This window comes from Eulemur rufifrons, chromosome 24 (genome assembly GCF_041146395.1).
Source record: "Eulemur rufifrons isolate Redbay chromosome 24, OSU_ERuf_1, whole genome shotgun sequence".
NCBI classification, from domain to species: domain Eukaryota; kingdom Metazoa; phylum Chordata; class Mammalia; order Primates; family Lemuridae; genus Eulemur; species Eulemur rufifrons.
In genome coordinates this window covers 20,080,531-20,102,919 of record NC_091006.1, presented here as the reverse complement: position 1 = coordinate 20,102,919, position 22,389 = coordinate 20,080,531, and the positions used below count along the sequence as shown (strand labels likewise).

At 41.5% G+C, this 22,389-nt stretch overlaps 1 protein-coding gene across 2 annotated transcripts in view; it reads right to left on the bottom strand.

The window, feature by feature from the left end:
• Positions 1 to 3,006: 3,006 nt before the first annotated feature.
• SCARB2 (scavenger receptor class B member 2) overlaps positions 3,007 to 22,389 on the bottom strand; it is a 48,636-nt gene continuing 29,253 nt past the window's right edge. For both annotated transcript variants that reach the window (XM_069457205.1, XM_069457207.1), the window contains 7 exons: positions 19,993 to 20,112; positions 17,496 to 17,665; positions 14,191 to 14,309; positions 12,529 to 12,602; positions 10,992 to 11,043; positions 7,395 to 7,553; positions 3,007 to 5,693 (listed from right to left, as the gene is read on the bottom strand). In XM_069457205.1, the coding sequence (XP_069313306.1) occupies positions 5,655 to 5,693; positions 7,395 to 7,553; positions 10,992 to 11,043; positions 12,529 to 12,602; positions 14,191 to 14,309; positions 17,496 to 17,665; positions 19,993 to 20,112 (733 nt within the window). In that variant the 3' untranslated portion in view covers positions 3,007 to 5,654. The remainder of the gene's footprint in view (positions 5,694 to 7,394; positions 7,554 to 10,991; positions 11,044 to 12,528; positions 12,603 to 14,190; positions 14,310 to 17,495; positions 17,666 to 19,992; positions 20,113 to 22,389) is intronic.

Sequence of the window (22,389 nt, the reverse complement as noted above, 5' to 3'; positions counted from 1 at the left end):
GAGAGAGGCCCACGTTTGGATTGTAATTGAGGTCAGGGAAGTAAATGGAATTGCCAGGGAGACAGTATCAAGTGAGAAGAGGGGGCAGCTAAGTGCCAGTATTAGGAAGAGAGCAGAGAGCCCTCAAGGGAGCCGGAGATAGTGGCCGAATCCAGCCCACTGCCTGTTTTTGTAAAATACGGTTTTATTGGAACACAGACACATCATTTGTTCATGTGTCTGTATCTGCTTTCATTGCTGCAAGAGAAGAATCGAATAGTTGTGATAAAGCATGTGGCTTACAAAGCCAAAACTATTTTCTATCTGGCCTTTGCAGAAAAAGTTTACCAACCCCTACCTGGACCACTGCAGCAGTTCCTGCAGTGCAGAGAGCAAGACTGTCTAGGACCTTAGAGGTTCATTCTCGGTTGTCTGGAAAATGAGTTAGCTGTGGCTAGGGGTTCCCCCTTCTCCCTTTTCCCTAAAGGAACCTTTTCTCTTATGTTCCTATGGCACCGGTGCCTTCTTCGCCACAGAAGTGGAGATTTTAACATTTCACAGGCAGCTGGCATTCCTAGACAACTCCTGTAAACCACTGGCACACCAAATCCAGACCAGCTGTTGCTCAGCAGCTTGTGAATTCCACCATGGACAAGACTGCTTCTTCACACTTGCCCCATAAAAAGGGAGAGTAGTGGGGGACATGTTCTCCTTACTGAGACCAAATGGTGCTCTGGCCCTTGGCTCACCTCTCCATGGGATAGCGTGAGGATGGAGAGTCGGTACCATCTTTTTTCTGGCTGTCTTGGCCCTGTAATTTTTTATTTTCCCCAATAAAGCCCACTTGTAACCCATGCTATGAGGCTTTGTAGGGTGGTGCATGACAGCTGATGGCCCAGAGGAGACCCGTCGTGCGTGCCAGTGGGGACATGGCATGATAGCCTCCTAACTATTGGCTCTAACGTATTCTTAATCCTGCAGCTGTAACGGGTCTTTCCAAACATGTCATCTCACCCACCTTTCTCCCACAATCCAATTGGAAACACTTCAGTAGCTTCTCGTTGGTCTTTAAATGACCCCAAATACAAAAATCTTTAATGTGGTTTAACGAGGCCCAGCATGATCTGGCCCCTGCCTTTTCCTCCAGCCTTATCTCCCACCATTCTTCCCTCTCTAAATTTTGGCCAGACATTTTCTCAGTCACTTGTAGCAAACCTGTTCCCTCCTGCTCTTGAGCGTGCCATGTTCCCTCTGTCTGCTTTGCTTAATTAACTCCACCTCCTAGTCATGTTCCTAGAGCATCGTGAAACTTACTTGAAATTCTACTTTAATCTGTGTGATTATTCGGTTCCCATTTTCCTCACTAGACCATAAGATCTTTTTGTCCTCCTTTCGGTCATCAGTAGCCTAGTTTATATGCATGGTGCCTGGCATAAAGTGGGCACTCAGTAAAATTAGTTGAACACATTTTAGGTACAATGTAGAAATAAGCCAGGTCCCAAAGACCACGTACTGTGTGATTCTCTTTATGTAAGATGTCTGGAAAAGGCAAATCTATAAAGACAGAACATTAATCTGTTTTGGTTGCCAGGGTATAGGGGTGGGAACAGGGAATGGCTATAAACTGGCACAAGGGATGTTATCGAGCTGATGAAAATGTTCTAAAACTGCACAATTCAATAAATTTACTAAAAATCATGGTATTATACATTTAAAATGGGTGACTTTTATGGTATGTAAATTACACCTCAATAAAGGTGTTTAAAAATAGTTGAATAAATTAAAGAATATAGTTGTTATTGGAAGTGGGACCTTTATCTTGTGCTAAATGTGTATACATGTTTATGGACCTTGTTTTCTACACCACTCATTCTGTACTGTACTTTCTTAATTATTATTTTTGGATATATGTTTTAATAGCTTATTTTTAAAAATATTTTTTCAGGATTTTCCTTACTCCCTGATTTGAAGTGGTTATGCTTAGTATGTTACAAAGTTCCAGGTGTCTCTGTATTCCTTTGGGTAGGAAGAAATAAGTGCAAGGAGCATCCCTTGTGACATAAGCCAGCTGAAATCAGATTTGGGATTGCTGGAAAGTACATACGCTAGGGATCAAGTGTCTTTGATACATAAGGACATTTGTAACACTGAGCTAGATCGTTTTTTTGTTGTTGTTTTCTTTTTTTGAGACAGGGTCTCACTCTGTTGCCAAAGCTAGAGTGCAGTGGTGTCATCATAGCTCACTGCAACTTCAAATTCCTGGGCTCAAGCCATCCTCCCACCTCAGCCTCCGAGAGTGCTAGGATTACAGGTGTGAGCCACCGCACCTGGCCTGAGTTAGATATTTTAAGACTGATCTGGATTTGCTGATTTCAAAAATAAGACGCAGTATTAGGATGGGAAAGGTTTTAAGATAATCTGAATTTTTGTACTAGTAACTTCAGTCCAAATGACCCTAGAAACTAAAGCTGGGCCTTCTGTACCTCTCCAATAGCTCTCTGATCCTACTGAGCCCTTGGGTTGACTTGTCTGATTTAAGTTGGGTTTACCTGGAAGCAGACCTGAGGTAAGATAGTGTAGGCAGATGTTAGTGTAGGTAGATGATTTGGGGGGAAGCAGTGGGAGGGTGGGGAGAGTGAGACAGGACTCAGAAAGCAGTTACCACTGTGAGCAGCCCTACTTGAGGGAGCACGGAGAATGAGCCTGAGAAGAGTTCTTCTAAGGACTGCAACATTTATCAGTGAACTCTTGCCCGCTTTGGTGGAAGGTTGCATGGGGTTTCCCAGGCTCTGGAAAAAGCCCTGAAACAGAAAAGCAGAGTGTGGGACCTGCTTGGAGTGGGACTTATCAGCTTGCCTGTAACCGTCCACTACAGCTGCGCCAAAATCAGAGGTGGCCCGAGGGGTGTGACTCAGGGCTGCATTGTCAACGAACATCTTTCAAATGAAACTCCATAGACAACTGGACATCTGATGACATGACTTCCAGTGCAATTTTATATAAAGTTTTTTTTTTATTAGTGAAACATTTCATTGCATTAAGGGTAGAAATAAACATGTCAAAAATCACATGAAATCAACCAAATGTATACGCTACATGAAGAGCATTCTGGTCAGTATTCTCTTTAATAGGCACAAGCAGTTTACTCCAATTAATGCCCAGAGGGCCAAGTGTGAGGATCACCTTTTGCGGAACTCACATCTAGAGCAATTTAAATTAAAAATGAGCCTCCCTTAAGTAAAAACCCCAATAGGGGTTAGTCATGTAGTACCTGTTCCACTTGACCCTTAGTGATCTTTCTAGAACGTAAGGAAATAAACTTTAGTGGGAAAAGCCTGGGGCTAAAAGTGGCAAAGCCCATTTCCTGTCCTGTGCTCAACTCCCAATTTTCCCTGAGAGAAGTAAGTTAAGCTCTCTGTCTGGTTTCTCCCTCTCCAGGTTGAGTATCATCGTATGGGACGTCTGCATTCTGTGATCGTGACAACTGACAGTCACAAAGTCTTTGGGGTCCTTCCAGAATAATGGCTGCCAGAGAATGAGCATGAGGAAGAGTTTGTTGCTTTTAATCTATAACCAAATAGAACAATAGGCTCATTCTTCTTAACCAATCTATAATTTTGACTGCAGTTTATAGGTTTGCCTCAGACTTTTCAGAAGGAAAACAGCAAATGTGATTTGGGCCAAGTAACTGTTAAGAAACATGACACAAATATGGAATTAATATGCTTTTGGTCTCCCTGCCTGTGTGGGACTCCGTCCAAATCATCAACTGTTACCATTTACAGTATTTAAAATTTCCTCCTCACAGATGATTATATCGTGATAATAACACTGAACAAATAAGCATGCACAGGCTTGTCAGTTTTATTAGTGTGGATAAGTACATGCATAAATAATATATGCCAATTATCTAAATATTGATAAATTCAAAACATCTAGGTATTTAGCATTATTGAAGACCAAATATTTTTTATTTAGTTTTCCACATTTTAGTGAATTAGGGTATCTAAAAGTTCTATCTTGATTTATAGAAAAGTTGAGAGTCTAATGATGAAGGAAACAGATCACATATTGCTTTAGTGTAGAGGGAAGAAAAATTTGGGCTCATAAATTAAAGCAATTTATTACCCCAAACAGGGATGAGAAACTATGGAAGTCAAATCTATGATTTTTTGCCTTCATTTAGCTTACATTGGAATCCAGTTTTAAACAAAAAAATCCCTTAGAATGATTCTGTTGTTAAGAAATTCTATAAGCACTTTGCCAGATAACTGTATAGGCTTCTCAATTAAAAATGAATGGTGAACTTTGAGAATCAAAGAAAATGCATTTAAGTATGCTGGAATTCTGAATGCCGTGACATATGATGGTTCCTAAATCCTCTGGCTTAGGATACACTGAAACCAGGAAGTCTTTTGAAGAGGGTGGCTCTGCTTCTGGTCCCAAGGGACCTTTCTTTAAAGTACTTTCTGTACAGTATCTTAAACATCTGTCATTCTGTCAGCAAAATGATTGTCACAGGACATAGAGAGCACAAGTTTCTCTATTCAGTGAGTGAGAGTGAGCCACAAAAAGACTAGAAGGAACTGAATCTAAGGAAAGAACTTACAGAAACAATTTCAATGTTACTGAAAAGACTGCCCCAGAAGAAATGTCTCTTTAGTCTCATCAGACTTCCTGAAATGTACGTGTAACTTAGGCTGTAAATGGGTGGATTTCCTATTTCGTAGTTTTATAAACGATCGCTCAATAGTGTATTAACTAATCCAGTATCACATTTGGCAGGAGTGACTGGGGAAAGAAATCAGTTACTGATTATATTCTTCCAGAAGCATCTTTCCACATCAAGATCATTTTCACTAAAAAATAATAGTTAACTATCCACGAGTGTCATAACTAGCACTTAGTTCTACTCTACGTGAAACACCTGTACTTATCCTCACCAGCATTATTTACGCATTCTCTTGGTTCACAAAAGGACAAGTTAAAAATCCTTAGGAGCTTATTACTATTAATTCATTGGTATCCCCCTCCCCACCCCTTCCCCGCTTGATGCCTACCCAGTATAAAAGTAGTTGGAAGACCAAGTCAATTTCTTGGAGGAATTAAGAACTGAATATTAGCATAAAATACAATGTGTAATGTTTTAGAAGAAGAAATTAGATGCATCTGAATGATGTATCAGATGAGGCTACCATTTTACCCTGGGTTCCGAACTCTTACTTACTTCTGCTTTGGGACTGAAGTGGAGGAATACAATAAAATGGTATATATGGATTATGAGCACAAAGTTTGGTGAATGAAGCATAGTGAATAAAGTTAGACCAAATAGCATTAACACGTGAGGCGGAAACATTGTCTCCATGACAGTGGTCACAAAATGCTGGCTACCGGGCACCCAACAACAAAAAAAATGACTATACAAGGGTTTATTAAATACTTGCCAGACACATGAAAAGACAATTTCAGAGACCACATGATTTAACAAAGCATAATGGCCAGCCATGTCAGCCTGTCCTTTAACCTCTGGCCAGAATGCCCTCGTCACTTGCCAGCACTGCGCCTGTCCCCTCCGTCCCCCGGGCAGCGAGCCTGTGAGGATGCGGGGGGCCTCCCCACGCCCTGGTCCGGGTCAGGACAGCTCCCGCGGTTCCTTCGCCAAGCTCAGGCGACGGTTAGGTTCGTATGAGGGGTGCTCTTTCATCTGCTGTTCCCTGGGACACGGAAGAGAGAAGACGGGGACGTTAAGTGTTCATGTCAGAAACTTCTCCAATGTGCGAAGAGTTGGGGTGAGGCGTGTGGAGGAGGGTGGAAGGAAGAGACTGATAGGAAGATGGTTCATCCCACATCCCTCTTTGGCCTGATTCTTCTTTTCTTTATGATTCACGCTTAACCTTCTGCAGGAGGCCTTCTCTGACCGCTCCCTCCCCCAGGACCGGAGCAGTACCCTTCTCTGCGTTGACCTGGCCTGGAACACTTACCGCACACTATTGAATTCGCCTCCTTCCTGGTTTGAAACCTACTAGGAAATAGTGTCTCAGATGGAACAGGTGCTCAATAATTGCTTGCTCATTGACCATATGAAGACGGTTAATTGTAGGAGCAGTAATTAACATTTCCATGGGGCTTCATTTGTGCTTAAGAAAATCTCAGTGACCGTACAAAGTCGGACACAGATCCACAGATAAAAATGGCAAAATGGTCAGGTGCGGTGGCTCACGCCTGTAATCCTAGCACTCTGAGAGGCCGAGACGGGAGGATCGCTTGAGCTCAGGAGTTCGAGACCAGCCTGAGCAAGAATGAGACCCCCATCTCTACAAAAAATGGAAAAACTTGGCAGGGCGAGATGTACACCTGTAGTCCCAGCTACCTGGGGGGCTGAGGTAGGACGATCACTTGAACCTCGGAGTTTGAAGTTGCAGTCAGTTATGATGATGCCACGGCACCCTAGCCATGGCAACAGAGTGAGACTCTGTCTAAAAAAAAAAAGGCAAAATACTTTGCCTCATGGCCAATTCAGGCCAGTGACTGGCATGGGTTAAGAGAAAAAAGGGAAGATGTGGAAGGTAGGTACATCCAAGCTGATTTTATCTAGATGGTTTTAACCTATTTATTGCCTACTTCACATTTGCCTCAGACACTTAACTGAGGTGACTAGGAGAAAAAAATGCCTTTGTTGCAAAAAGAGAAGTTACTGAGAATTTAAGAAGGGCTCCTACAGAAAACACTCCCTGGAGGTATTTAAACTCCTGGCTGGGCTGGGTCACTTAAGGAGGCCAACCCAACTCCTTGTCCCATCCCTCCAGGAAAGTAACCATTCCTATGTTCCAATCATTTATTATGCAATGGTGCCTCAATCGTAGGTATCTTCTGATTCATTGCAAGCAGGTCTCTGGCTGCCTTGCCCTATAATCTTGGAGCTGTTTTATCATATTTAATAAAAACTAATGTTTGGTGAGCTCTTACTATACACTAACACTGGGCCTTTACTACATTAGCTAATCCTCAAAAAACTCACAAGGGAGCCTCTTACTATCCCATTTACAGACGGGGCACAGTTTCTAGGGTCATGTCTGGGATTTGAACCCAGGCAGTCTGACACCAAAGCCCGGGTGCTTAACTGTTACATATTCTTCCTTTTCTTTCAGGTTATTGTTGTTTAAGACATAAAATTAACTCCCAGGGGATACAACCAGGGATTCCATTCCCTAAATAGTTGGTACAATTCTATCAACCTGCCTTCTTTGGCATGGTCCAGCAGTAATATTAACATGACCACAAAATCACTATGCCCAGCAGAACAACCCAGAATCCACCCTGATGAGCCAGCTGGCCGCCCTTCAATGAAGCGCAGTTGAGGAATTCCTCAGGTAAAGTTACCCAGGAAGGGAGAAGTTCCCTCAGCCAGTACTCACCTCGTCCATGGATCCTTGTCCCTTGCATGCAAGCCAGGTGAAGATCAAACCAAAGAGCACGCCCAGTGCCATGATGATGTAGGGTATGCTGGTGATAATCAAAGTAGTGTTGATCACGGACTTCAGTCGACTTGCAGTGTCTTTATCGATGAGAACACTCTGGAGGGGCAACAAAATAATATCCCCTTTGTGACTAAATATGCAGAATGTACTCATTTTTGCTGTATCTTTCTTTCAAGTCATTAACACATTAACTGCCATGTGACTTGTATTTAAGTCATGCTAGTTTTGAGCCTGGGGCCTCGTGAAGCATATGTAACTCATGCCTCTGTTCACCCTGGGAGCTGAGTGAACTATGTTTCAAGTTGCATATAACTCTCACACAGAAAACAATACAAAATAAATCTTTCACTAAATTAGAAAGGCTCATTTTGTTTTTCAAATTTTTTATTCTATTTTTGTAATAAAAACCATGGCCCCAAGGAAAAAAATTTTTTTTCTAGTGTGGCAGTCAATATGTTAAGCCCAGTTTGGGTATGTCTTTCTGTTAGCAAACCAGATATACTAAAAATCCATTTATAAATTAGACTAACCAGAGGGGCATTTATTCATTAATATCTTCTCTCTTCTGAGGACATTTTTTTACACTTCAAATAGTTTGGAAAAAGAAGAGAAAAAGCATTCAGAAATACTGAGATAATCTTCTGTTTTATATCAGACAGTTCCAATTCATCCCTCAAAATCCAGCTTAGCATCACTTCCTTCCAGAAGTTTTGTCTGGCCACGTCAGGACTGGTTAAAGGATCCTTCTCTATGCCATCTCACTCTCTGGCCCCATCATTGTCCTTGCACTCTGCATTGTCACTTCCTGTTTATCTCCCAATGACTGTGGGGTCCTTTGAGGCAAGACTTATCTCAGTCACCTCCACACTGCGTACAGCACCTAGCACATAGTAGGTGCTCATTTAATGTTAGCTGATTAAGTGAATGAACACTCCAAAAATGGTATGTGGAAAGCATAATTTCTCTCTTGGTTATATCTATAGTAATCAGGACCAGAGGTCTCCACAGAAAGTGTTCAGGAAGTTGTAGGGCTAACCAGAATTCCAGAGACTGTCGATAGCTAAGGAAACGTGCTAGAATAACACTTTCTGTATGCAGAGCGGAAGTATTATCACCCAGTGTAATGGGTAAGGTATCTGAAGAGCTTAATTCCATAAAAATTATAAGCAATAATTCTGGCTTAATTTAGGTTTAATTTGTATTAGGCAGAGTCAGAGGACTGGGTTCTAGGACATTCTTCCAATAAATGGCCAAGGGCCCTCATGGTCAGAGTTTCCTCTGGAGTAAAAAGGCAGTGGGCCAGTAGTCTCCAGTCACTTCCAGTTGTAGTGGTTTATTTTTCTAGAGAAGAGAAAAAATTAAACTCTTTCTGAGAAGCAACAAAAGCATAAGGTTTCACTCCATGTTTCTGGACTCAATCTACTCTTTTTTTTTTTTTTTTTTTTTTGAGACAGAGTCTCACTCTGTTGCCCGGGCTAGAGTGCCGTGGCATCAGCCTAGCTCACAGCAACCTCAAACTTCTGGGCTCAAGCAATCCTCCTGCCTCAGCCTCCCGAGTAGCTGGGACTACAGGCATGCGCCACCATGCCCGGCTAATTTTTTCTCTATGTATTTTTAGTTGTCCAGCTAATTTCTTTCTATTTTTTTAGTAGAGATGGGGTCTTGCTCTTGTTCAGGCTGGTCTTGAACTCCTGAGCTCAAACAATCCTCCCGCCTCAGCCTCCCAGTCAATCTACTCTAACAAAAAAGCAAAGCAAAAGTTGGAGGTAGAGGGGACTTCAAATATGCCACTTCTATGAACATAAACTGGTGAAAATGGCCCTTTTGCGTTTTCAAAGTCTTACTTTCATGCCTCTCCTCATGAACAGTAACAATGATGATCTAGGAGTAATCTCAAATAGGTCCTACAAATTGGTAAATACTTCCTGAATTTGTCCTATGAAACTATAAAAGCCTAATCTTAGAACTGTAATCAGAAGCCCTTCAAAAGTTTATCAATGTGGCTACCACTATAATGCTAAATGAAGGAAAAAAGACATAAAACTATCTATGGTATGATTTAACTATGTAATGAAGATCAGAAAATACCAGGAGCAAACATCTCAAGATGTCCACCATGCCTGTTTCTGAGAGGCTTATCAGTGATTTAATTTTTAAATAGATTATTTTTAAATTTCCAAAAGTTCTACAAATAGCACGTTTTACAAAACGTAAAGCATTAAATTGCTTTTTAAGTTATTGTTACAACACATTGAATAAAATAAAATAAAATAAAAACAGTATGTAAGGCTGGTGTAGATTTTGTGAATCGTGTAACAGAAGAAATGGCTTGAAAAAAGCAGCAAAAATGTTTTCTGTCTCTTTAAAACATTCCCTACTCCTTTTGCAGAACTAGGACCTGCATCCCCGCCTCAGGCCAGGGGTCAGGAGGGGCAGGGGAATGTCTTTTGTTCTTTGTGCCACAGGAGATGGCTCAAGGGAATCGTCTGGGCGGAGGTCAGGAGATCATTTTAGCTGAAGATGGGAGGAATCCAGGCAGAGCTCACAAGATCACCTTAGCCAAAAATGACATTAATCCGGTAGAAGGTCACAAGATGGTTTTAACTGAAGATGGAATGAATCCAAGCAGAGGTCATGAGATTGTCTTCGCCAAAGATGGGATTGATCAGAACTTTAAAAAGCTCTGTGCTCTTGCTCAGAAGCAGGACACTGGTACTTTGAGATGGGAGCCTGCCAATCTCCTCTTTACCAGCAAATGAACAAACTTCTCTTTCCTTCTCCTCAAACCACTTGTCCTTGTTCTTCTGATGCGGCCTTGGGGACAAGTGCTGAACTTTTGGTACCAATAGTGATTTTAATTTTTCCTTTTCTTAATCTCTGTTACTAAATTTACAAAAGCAAGTATTTTTAGGGAACAGAGGAAAATAATAAAAACTTTTTTAAAAAATGCTGCTGTTAATAACAGAAGTCTGCCAATCGAGAGTTTACTGAAGGAGAAAAACCTTTTTTTAGTTTTTTTTTTTTGCATTTTTTTCCCCTCAAAACTGGGTGGAAGAGAAGGGGAAATTGAGGCTATAGAACAATAGTTAATGTGATACGTGATTTAGAAAAGAATTTATCACAGGTGTCTTAAACTGGCAGGATTTCAAAGGAAGAGACAAAGAAAAGTTTAACTGGATATCTATCTCAGTGTTGGCTATCCACCCTGCTTCAGTAGTGTCTGACAATGCTTCATTTTACCTTATGTTTTGTTTCTTACGTTAGCAGCCCCCCAGAAAGGAGTTTTGCTCAAATAATGTTCTTAAGAAGGAAAATTTCTGTCATCTCTCCAAATCAACTCTCAGATACAGGCAGGTTCGTAGGTTCATATACACATTTAAAAGAAATTTTGAGGACAAATGATGATGATTTAAAAAATCATCTTTCCCTCATTTTTCATATCTCAAATTACACATAGCTGCAATAGTAGACATAGTAATGGAGGTGTTCCAAGCTTGGACAGCTACGTACCTACGGCTCTCTCTCAGGACTTACCTCATTGAGATACATCACTGGGAAAACCATAGTTCTAATGTCTCCCGTCTCACTACAAAGACAAAGGATGGGATTACTTTATAGACACCCTCATGATGGCACACTTGCCTGGAGAGACAAGTTTATATGAAAATTACAGAACACTTATTTCATTAAATTACCTAGAATTTACTGCTTTCTTAGTTATCTGTGCAAACACGTATAAATCAGAAGTTAGATTCTAGTCTGTCAGTCTAGCAACTCCAAGTGCTGCATGTTTATGTGGTGTTTTTATCAAAACACAAGATACTGAAAGCAGATTCATCAGAAAGATTACTGTTGTCCCTAGGGTCATCACAGGGAAGACCCCACCTGGCAGAACAACGCCACCACTCCCCAGAGTGCTTTGTAAACAGGCCACTGAAGTACCATCTTTGCAACAAGAGCCAGCTGAGTGTTTACCATATGCCAGCTCTGTGCTGGGTGTTTTGGAGACATTATCTCATTCAATTCTTACAGCAGTCACGTGCAGTGGGCATTACTGTCCCAGGTTTACAGATGAGAAAATTATGGCTCGAAGAGGCTAGTTAATCCCCCCAGGATCGCCACAAGTAAGTGGTGGAGCCAGGATTGTAATTCCATTTTGATTCCAGGGTTCTAGCTCTTCACTACTAAATTATACTGCCTCAGAAATACAAACACGGGTGACAAAACACACTCTTGCAAACTACATTTGCTTCTTAAAGATCCATGACACGCGGCATTAAATCTGACAGATTCAATGGGGGAAACAAACCAAGTTTTATAGATAGCTATAAAATATTATATGCGTAGTTTTGCATCCTGTTCTTTCATTCAACATTGTATTATAAGCATTTTCTCATATTTAAAAAACTCCATTGAAAAGTTTGAGCAGGAGATTATACTTCAGAGTCCTAATGAAGCAGTAGTTTATAGATGGAGTTTCGGGAGGAAAGGCTGGACCCAAGAGACTGTTCTAACCGTCCAAATGAGAGGTGTGGCTGGCCCCAGGTGGGGGCAGTGGCATGGCAACCAGAGTCACAGTGGGTGAGGGAACGGCTTAGTGGAGAGGATAAAAGCTGACTTTGAGGCCACACAGCCTTATTAGCTGTGCAAGTTCCAGCAAGTTACTTAAACTCTCTGTGCCTCTGTTTCCTCATCTGTAAAATGGGGATAATATAAGGTTATAAGTGAACGTATATAAAGTGCTTAGATAGGTGGGGAACCCTGTGGCCTTGGGGCCACATGTGGCCTTCTGGATCCTTGAGTTCAGCTGTTTGACTGAGGGGCCACACTTGGGGATCTGGAGGGCCACATGTGGCCTCGAGGCCACAGATTCCCCACCCTAGTGACAGTTTGATTAAATAAAACCTAAATTCCAAGACTAAGGCACCCATGGAAATGCTGATCAAGTCCTGTCCCTGGAGGGACAGGGATGAGCAGAATTAGGAGGGGTCTGTACTCCCAACGTCAATCCCACCAGAAAGGCAATGCAGCAAAATCATTCTCTGCCTCTGTTGAAAGAAGCAAAACTTACACAAAGTCATCTAATTTTTTGACATAAATGTTGATTTGGAACCTCTTGGCTGCTTTTAGGATCATTCCAGTCAACTGCAAATCAGAAAAGTGAAAAGAAAACATTAGGATTTATTAAACTGCAAACATTATTTTTTCAATACACCATTTTTTTTGAGGTAAAAAACTGAATTTTTTATTTTCTTTTGTTTTTTTTTTTTCCATTACTTCTGTTGCTAATGAAAGTGAGCCCAGGAGGGGTGAGGCAGAAGAGCTTCCTCTCAAACACAGCATTTCTTTTTTAAAAAAATTAATTAATTAATCAATTTTTTAATTTCAGAATATTATGGGGGTACAAATGTTTTGGTTACATACATTGTTTTTGTACCGTTTGAGTCAAAGTTACAAGTGTGCCCATCCCCCAGATAGTGTGCATTGTACCCATTAGGAACACAACACCATTTCTGTGTAGTTCTGATGTACAGGGTGGCCATTACCATGTTTAACAGGCACAGTGGGACAAGGGAAAACTGATTCCCAGAATAGAATAAGAACTATTGATTGCATTAGGTGCCTGGTAGACTAGGGCCTCTCAAACTTTAATACCGATGTGAGTCCTTGGGAGTCCTGTTAAAATGCAGACTCTGATTCGGTAGGTCTGGGGTGGCCTGAAACCAGGCATTTCTAATAAGCTCCCAGGTGCTGCCATTTTGAATAGTGGACTAGAAGGACTCCAGTGGGAGGGGAACTCAACAGGTGGCCCTCAGGTCTAGACAACCCAGATGGTTGTCCAGAGAGCTGGATGGTGGTCACTGCCAGAGAGTGGTGCCCCACTCAGGTTACAGGACTGTGATTATCCCTTGGTGACAAGCACTGCTGACAGTTTGGCTGATGGGAGGGAACTGATCGATCGATGGCTGAGAGAGAAAAGGGAGAAAACCACACCTGATCTTATTCACCAAAGGTACAAATGCAATGCATATAGCAAAGAGTGAAAGGCCCATAAAATTCTGTGCCAAAAGAATGTTCTTGCTTTTCTTTATAGCGTTCGAAGTCTCAGAAATGAAGACATCCGACTGTTCATTTAGTTTCTACATTGCGAGGCTCTCACATTGTGAAATGATATTCACATCCTTTTAGCATGGTTCACAGTTTTCTCCTCTATGAATACAGGATTCAAGTGTATGTATATCTGATACTTTTTAAATTAACTCAAAAGTACCTGTAGAAAGAGGTTTGCCAAAAGTGACTGAAGCTAACATACATATTTAAATTTCAACCAAAATATTCCTGGTAGCGAGTAAGCAAAGAGACATCTTCAACCTAACTGATCTGTGCCCCAATGAGAGAAATGTATATGTATTTGGGTCCAAAATAGGTAACAGAAGATTGCCCAGGTTACATGGGTCCAATGTCAAGTTGTTTCCAGTGACTGAATTTTCGCTCTTGTTTTCTGGTTAAAGCAGGTTTGCTGGTATTTCTATCAGATCCACAGAATTCAGCCTTCAAATTACAGAGGTGCCTGAACCGGCGCTGAACTGCGTTCCCCTCACTTTTATATACATGAAAGGAAGATACTATGTTTTTCAAAAATGCTCAGGACTAAACTAGTGAACACTGTATCGATGGAATAAAACACATGCTTTTTTTTTTTTTTTTTTACCAGGAATCAGTGTGTACTCACGGGATTAATGTCCACAAATGTCTCGTGATCTTCCTTATTCGGATGCATGCCTTCTATGGCAGAAACAAACCTCTCATCTGCTTGGTAAAAGTGTGGGAAAGACATAATAATGGGTGCACCTGCATTTTAAGGAAAACAGAAATGAACGATGCTGTTCTTAAAATCTAAGATGGATATAAAGTTCCTGATCACAAACCTGCTTCCTAAATAGGGGGGAAAAAAAGCTATCTTAAGTAAAGTTGGGGCCGGGCGCAGTGGCTCACGCCTGTAATCCTAGCACTCTGGGAGACCGAGGCGGGTGGATCGCTCAAGGTCAGGAGTTCGAGACCAGCCTGAGCAAGAGTGAGACCCCGTCTCTACTAAAAATAGAAAGAAATTATATGGACAACTAAAAATATATATATACAAAAAATTAGCCGGGCATGGTGGCGCATGCCTGTAGTCCCAGCTACTCGGGAGGCTGAGGCAGTAGGATCGCTTAAGCCCAGGAGTTTGAGGTTGCTGTGAGCTAGGCTGATGCCACGGCTCTCACTCTAGCCTGGGCAACAAAGCGAGACTCTGTCTCAAAAAAAAGTAAAGTTGGGGGAAGAGGGCAAGCTAAAATAGCACTCTATGCCTCCTAGTTCAGGATTTATACTTCATTTTCTGACATCTTATTGGTCCCACATTATTCTATTATTCCACATTGTGTGTTGAAGTCCTGTCTAAATTATTTATTCTTTAGCAAACATTTACTGAACCTATAAAGTGTAAGTGCTTTATATACATTATTTTAATGAATGAATGCTCCCAGGAGCCCTCTGAAGTTAGAACTATTATCCTCATTTTGCAGGTGAAGAAACTAAGGTTGACAGAAGTTAGGAAATTTACCCAGGGACATCTAGTCATCAGGTTACGAAGGCAGAATTCTAAGTTAGGGATATCTCATCTCAAAGCACTCGTTTCAACTACAATTCTCTACCAGTAAATGGACCATCTGTTTTTGTTTTTTGCTTTGCTTGTTTCTGTTTTTTTGTTGTTGTTGTTTACCAAAGATGGACCTTATTGTTCTCCTGGATAGGTTTATGTAGAATTTTTTAAGAGTTTGCCTGGTTGTGCTATATGCCCAGCCTCTAACCCACGTCATTGAAGATTCTGATTTTTTTTCTTTCCTATTCATTTTAAGAACCAAATAGGGAAACAAGTTATTAAAGGAAACCTAGATCTGGTTATTGAAAAGAAGAGAGGAACTCGATAATTGCTGCTAGGGTAATAAATTTTTGGAGAAACGAGCTTATCGGTAAATTTGTTTATTTATCTACCAGCCGTGGTCCAGGTACACATCATCTCTCACATGGACAGGTTCTTTGCTCTTTACTGTTAATGGTGCCACAAAACCAAAAGTTCCTTCTCTGTGACCTACAGCACCCTTTAAAATGTATTTTTAAAAGTCTATTGAGGGCTTAATAAGGGCCAGACACTGTCCTGACTCTTTTACACACATTGTCTCTAACCCTCACACATAACCTTCCAAGAACTTACAATCACCCCCATTTTACGGATTAGAAAAGTGCTGTCTGACACCGTTCTTTATAAACGTGGCCAGTTTGCCAACAAACAGAATAGGACTCAAACCCAGAACTGCCTGACTCTGCTGAGTGAACATTCACTCATCCACTGTCCAAAATGTTCCCCTGGAGCATTCAAAACACTTAAGGATAATCCTGGAGAATTTAACTTTTCAGGCCAAATTTGGGAATACGTAACAGGCAAGAGGAAAAGGATTGCAGCAAGAGGTCTGATGTTACAAAGTAGAATCTCATTGTTGATTCTGGCACCAGCTTCTTGAGAAAGCAGAATATTAACAAAACAGCAAGAAAAAGACATCTATATTTGTGCCTTGAGCCAGATGCACAATGGGCTGGGAAGACAGAGACACTTAAAGGGTCATTCACCCAGTAAAGCAACAGAGGAGATCAAAACCTGGAACCTGACCCCATTCACCCTTGGTCTTTATCTCTAGGCAAGGGGTACCGTGTTCCCATGTACTGTGGCCCCCAGATACCAAGCCACCATCTTTATGGAAATCGCCCGGAGTGCTTGTTAAAAGTGTAGATTCTGGGGCCTAGTATGTTCGGTGTGGGGCCCTAGGACATATATTTTTAATAACTCTCCAGATAATTCTGATGTAAGGCCAGGTGTGTGGGCCACTGCCCTGTCAGACAAGGACAGGGAGGTTTACTGCTCACCTCAGACTTATCCCAAAAGGAGATTTTAAAACCAATTAGACATGAGAGCAAAAGTTAGCACATTATTTCATTGAAGAAAAAAGGATACCTTTATTCAGGAGAGAGGGGTTACAAAGAGGGACGTCTCTGAGGATTAACTTCAAAGAGGAATGACAGCCCCAGAAGGGAGTCACAGCACTAACCTGAGAAGGCCCTAAGTTCTAGCAGAGATTTGCTCAGAGATAAGGGTGTTAAAATCATGTCCCCTCTCTGAGCCCTAATTTCTACAATTATGAAAAGAGGCCACTGAAATGTCTCATAAGGCCACTGTGAGTAATTCAGTAACACGTCACTGTTAAAACTAGTCTTCAAGATGAAGAAAATCCTTTTGTCAGTGGTACCACTGATAATTCTGCCTCACTCATGGAAAGAAGCAGAGTAGCTCAGACATTGAGAAACATTGGGAAATTTGTGGTCAGGGCTCAAAACTAACTGCTTCAAAATCATTGAGAATCTTTGCCAAGATAGGGACTTTCTTAAAAACTAAGTTGTCCATTTTCAGCATTGTTTTGAACATGAAATCAGTTCATGCTTTACATGCATTGGCTACATGTAAATATGCAAAGCACTTAGAAAAGTGACTGGCACATATTAAGGGCTCAGTAAACATGAGCTGTTATTACACTATTAAGATTTTTAACTATTACACAGAAAAGAAAACACAACATGGCATCCTAGAAATAAAAAGCATCACAGAAAAGACAATAATTATTTTTTTAATCATTCAATAATCATATTACAAAACATTATTGTTTTTTCTCTCTTTTTTTTTTTTTAGAGATGGGGTCTTGCTATGCTGTCCAGGCTAAGTACAATGGCTATCCACAGCACCTAGAACTCCTGGGCTCCAGTGATCCTCCTGCCTCAGCCTCACAAATATCTGGGAACAGGCATACACCACTGTACCCAGCTCAGAAACATTATTCTTGAAAGGTCAGAATCGTTTTGTCTGTTGGGCTGACAACATATTCTTTATTGTAACGCCAATCCTTCTTCATTCTAGACAAGCGTAATCATGTCCCCTCTCTGAGTTCTTACCATTCTTGCAGATGCTGACATTCAAAACTCCTGAGCCCAGGCAGTTTCCTTCAGGTATGCAGAAGCCAGCATTGTCTGAGGTGTTGGCTAATATTTCTGCAGGTACTTTATATCGAAAGGCAGGCAGTCCGTGTACACTCTCAAAGTCACTGAAAGTTATATACACTGACCTGTCCGGATATAAGAACAAAAAGTCAATGTGGTATGTTCACAAAGTCAGGTTCATTAAAAAAAAAAAAAAAAGGTCAGTGTGGGCTTCAGTAAGTTAGTATATTTGACACATATTTGATCAGAAACATACTTTGATATCTACTTCCCCAAATAAAAATAATCAGTTTCCATATTTTGCCCAGTCATTTATTTCAACAGAGTTCAATGTAATTCTGCCTTGAGTCCTTACTGAGTTTCAAACATGGTCCCATATGATACGACCCCCCACACTTGCAGAGCACCTGACGAACAGACAAAGCACTGCCGCGCTGTCGTCACTGATCCTTCATTTGAAGGCTGACAGGACAGCTTTCTGAGCATCACTTTTTCATCTCTGAACCAGAGGTGTCGATACATCTCTCAAAAGTTTGTGAATAACACGGGAGTTGCCTTCCACTGCACGTCCCACCCCTGCAGCATTTTTTAATGAAATATTTTAGGCAAACAGAAAGTTTAAAAAAAAACTATAACAAGTACACTTGTATTCACCACTTAGATAAATAAACAATATATTACAGATACAACTGAAGCTCTCTATATAATGCTCTTAACTCCATTCCTTCTCTGCCTTCCCTGAGGAAAGACTATCGTGAATTTGGAGTTTATCAAATTTCCATGCACGTCTATATTCTTTTACATATGTGCATGTTCGTAAACAATATGTGGCACTGGTTGCTATTGTTAAATGTTGTTTAAACAGTATACCATATCACTTTTCTGTAATTTGCATCTTCATTCAACATTATATTTTTAAGATTTATTATATTAATGTACCTGGCTGATTCCTTTATTTTCAATCCTATATAACATTCCATCATATAGGGTTTTCTACCACAATTTATTTACATTCTCCTTTTCACAGGTATTTAGATTGCTGCCAATTTTTCACTATGACAATGTTGCAGTGAACATTTCTGTATACAAGTCTCCCTTGCACGTATACACAAGAGTTCTCCAACCCAGGAACCTACCTAGGAGAGAACTGCAGAATTATGAAGTCTGCATGTCTTTGGTTTTACTAAATATTACCAAATGGCTCTCCGAAGTGGTTATACCAGATCAGAATGTGTTTCCTCTGTGTCAAATCTTTTAAAAATTTCCTACAGCCCTTCTGGGTTCCCACGTTTCACTCATTGCACTCAAATCCATTTCTTCCCTCAAATATCACTGAATTTCTGCACATGTCTACTGAGCACAGCAGTTGGCTAGAAGGTGACTATGACATTCCATCTGATGGACCGATAGGGTCTAAACCATGGCACAGCAGCAGGGAGGGAGCTGGGGGTGAATTCAAATGCTATTTCTGAGGACAGATTGAGAGGCCTTGGTGACTGAATGAGGGTAAGAGAGGAGGGACGCTGACGGTGTCGCCAATGACTCTGGCACAGCTGACTGGGTGAGCGGGGCAGTTTTGTGAGATACAAAACACTGGAGGAACAGCAACGTGGAGAAGTGTGAGCGTAATGGATCCACAGTGTCCAGGGCTGCTAGGTCACCTCTGCCTGTGACGAGAAGTTTCCCAGAAAGCCTGCGGGGTGGGCGGGAGAGGAGAGGGAGGCTGCATGAGGCGGCCACTCTTCTGAGCAGTTTGAGGGCGCAGGGTGGGAGCGGAGTAGTGGTACGATGGGAGATGGGAGCCAGGGTGGAGGGGAGGATGACGGAGCCATGTTCACCTGCAGAGACAGGGAAGGCAGGAAGGCAGGAGGGAAGGGGCGATCACAGGGCCAGGGAGAGTAGACGAGATCAATGGGAAGGTTAAAGCTAAGCAAATACCTACAGACTCCGAAATATGGACAACAGTGTCATTTATTTATCTTCCGTGTAGAGATTACCTGTTGACTGCAAGAAGACTAGGTCAATTCATGCTTGACAGAGTACATCCCAATAGCTAAGAGCCAACGCTTAATATTGTTTACTATGTGATAGGCCCTACGCTAAGCATGTTACTGATTGTAACTCATTTGTCTTCCTAACAACACCTAAGGTAGGTAACTATTTCTAACTTTGTTTTACAAATGAGGAAAGTGAGGCACCCAGTGGTTAAATAACTTGCCCAAGGCCACACAGATATAAGTGGTGGAACCAAGATCCAAATCAACAGGCTCTGGAGTCCATGCTGTGAACCATGACACGACAGTGTGTCTCAATAAGCCACCTGCAGTCATCACTAACACAGCATAACTATCCATGCACAATCAGTGCATCGGATATGTTCCCTACCCTTTTGGTGTCCTGCAGTCAAAGACCTTATTTTTTTTTTTTTAAACTTAATTTTTAAAGCTCTTACCTGCAAAAATCAGATGGGAAGACATACAGGACTTCATCTTTGGTTATTAACGGGTGAAAAGAATCTCCGTCCGTTCCATTAATCATATTGCACTTCTCTGTTGTCCACCAGTCAAGTGACCTGTAATTGATAAGCACACGAAAGAGGAAAGATGATCAGATTCGATTTTAGGTCCTCTTAAATGGTCAGGACTTTTCAGGATTTAAGTGCAGCTGGCTACCCACACTGTCTTATTCATACACAGACACAAGAGTGTTAGGGCAGAGATCAAGGGAGAAAAAAGTAGGCCCCTGGCCCCAGATTCATTTGCACAGAAGCAATAGCCAAAAGCCCCTCTTTCCTGCATCCAAAAAACCGTATCCTACATAGAGGTTCAGAAATACTGACTTACTTAAAGCAATGATCCAATTTCGCATTAATAATAGCCTTGTTCACGGCCAGCCCACAGACCAGCGAACTCTGCATAGCTTAGTCTGGCTCTGTAATATTCATGACAGACCATGAACTCAGTCTGTCCTCTGAACAATTCTCTCTTCCAAAAATAATGGAGGACTTCTCTTGGAATACAAGAAAGCTCAATCATGAAGTAACTTCATGCTCATGAAAAACAGTCGAGATAGCTCTTAAAATTAATTTTTAAAATAATGGTACATGCAATGGACTGAATGTTTATGACTCCCCTCCCACCCCCAATTCATACATTGAAATCCTGACTCCCAAGTTGATGGTGTTAGGAGGACAGGACTTTGGGAAGTGATTAGGTCATGAGGACAGAGCCCTGATGAATGAGACTAGCTCCCTTACAAGAGGACCCAGGGACTCCCTCACTCCTTCTGCCATGTGAAGTTACAGTGAGAAGATGTTATAGATGTGAGAAAATGGGCCCTCCCCAGACACCAAATCTGCCAGTTCCTTGATCTTAGACTCCCCAGCCTCCAGAACTGTCAGAAATAAATGTCTATGTTTTTACAAGCCACTCAGTGTATGGTAATTTGTTATAGTAGTCTGAATGGACTAAAACGGTACAAAATGCAAAAGGAAGGAAAGGACAGGCAATAAATAGTCATTCTCCCAACTTCTGGCCAAGATGGCACTATAAGTTCATGAACTCTTCCAAGTACAAACACAAAATAGAACACAAAAAGAGAACATCTAGGCTGGGCGCAGTGGCTCACGCCTGTAATCCTAGCACTCTGGGAGGCCAAGGCGGGAGGATTGCTCAAGGTCAGGAGTTCAAGATCAGCCTGAGCAAGAGCGAGACCTCATCTCTACTAAAATTAGAAAGAAATTATCTGGATAACTAAAAATATATATAGAAAAAATATATTTAAAAAGAGAGAGAACATCTAGAAGGTCTATACTATACTCAAACACGGTATCTCCCTAGACAATAAAAAGATGATAAATGCAAAGTGGTGACTAGGCCCAAAGCCACTCCCCTGCAGATCTAGAAACAAGGAGAAAGAACCGGAAGTTCAGCTTCTCAAGTTAATAAGAATTAAAAATGGTCCACCAAGGGCTTGGAATCGGGGTCTAAGGGGCAGAGATTCCCTGCTCATCAAGTGAGGTCAAACAAAGCAGCTTCCAGCTGTCGTATGGATTTAAATGTGTACAAAGCTTAGGGGCTGGGAGGGGCAGGAAGACCCAGACATAGCCTCAAACCAGAACCTGAGCCAAGCTGCCTGCTGATTTTCCCAACATAACTGTGGGGAGGAGGTTCCCCTGTGTATACTGGTTCTGGACTGGGGGCTCCAGAGTGGGCTACACGGAGGCAACTGCAAAACTGTTACATAGGGAGAGGTAAGAGGATAGACAGGTAGGTAGGTAGGTAGCAGGCATACACACACACACACACACACATAGATAACAGACTAACTTCCCAACCAAAATAATTCTACAAATCAACATTTAAAAAAAATATATTGAAGGGACTGGGCACAGTGGCTCATCCCTATAATCCCAGCACTTTCGGAGGCTGAGGAGGGAGGATCGATCGCCTGAGGACAGGAATTGGAGCCCAACCTGGGCAATAGCAAGACCCCATCTCTACAAAAAATAAGCCAGGCATGGTGGCACATGCCTGTAGTCCCAGCTAATTGGGAGGCTGAGGCAGGAGGATCGCTTAAGCCCAGGAGTTGGAAGTTGCAGTGAGCTCTGATGATGCCACTGTACTCTAGCCTGGGCAACAGAGTAAGATCCTGTCTCAAAAGAAAAATTAAAATTAAAATTAAAAAATTGAAGGAAGTTAATGCTAAAGGACAGGCAACAAAATCAACAAGGAGATGAATTCACTTTAGAAGAGATTAAAATACTAGAACAATCCAACTAATACTTTAAGTACATTGTTTAATATTCTCAAAGAGACAAATAAAAGAAAAACATCTTTAAAAAATAATA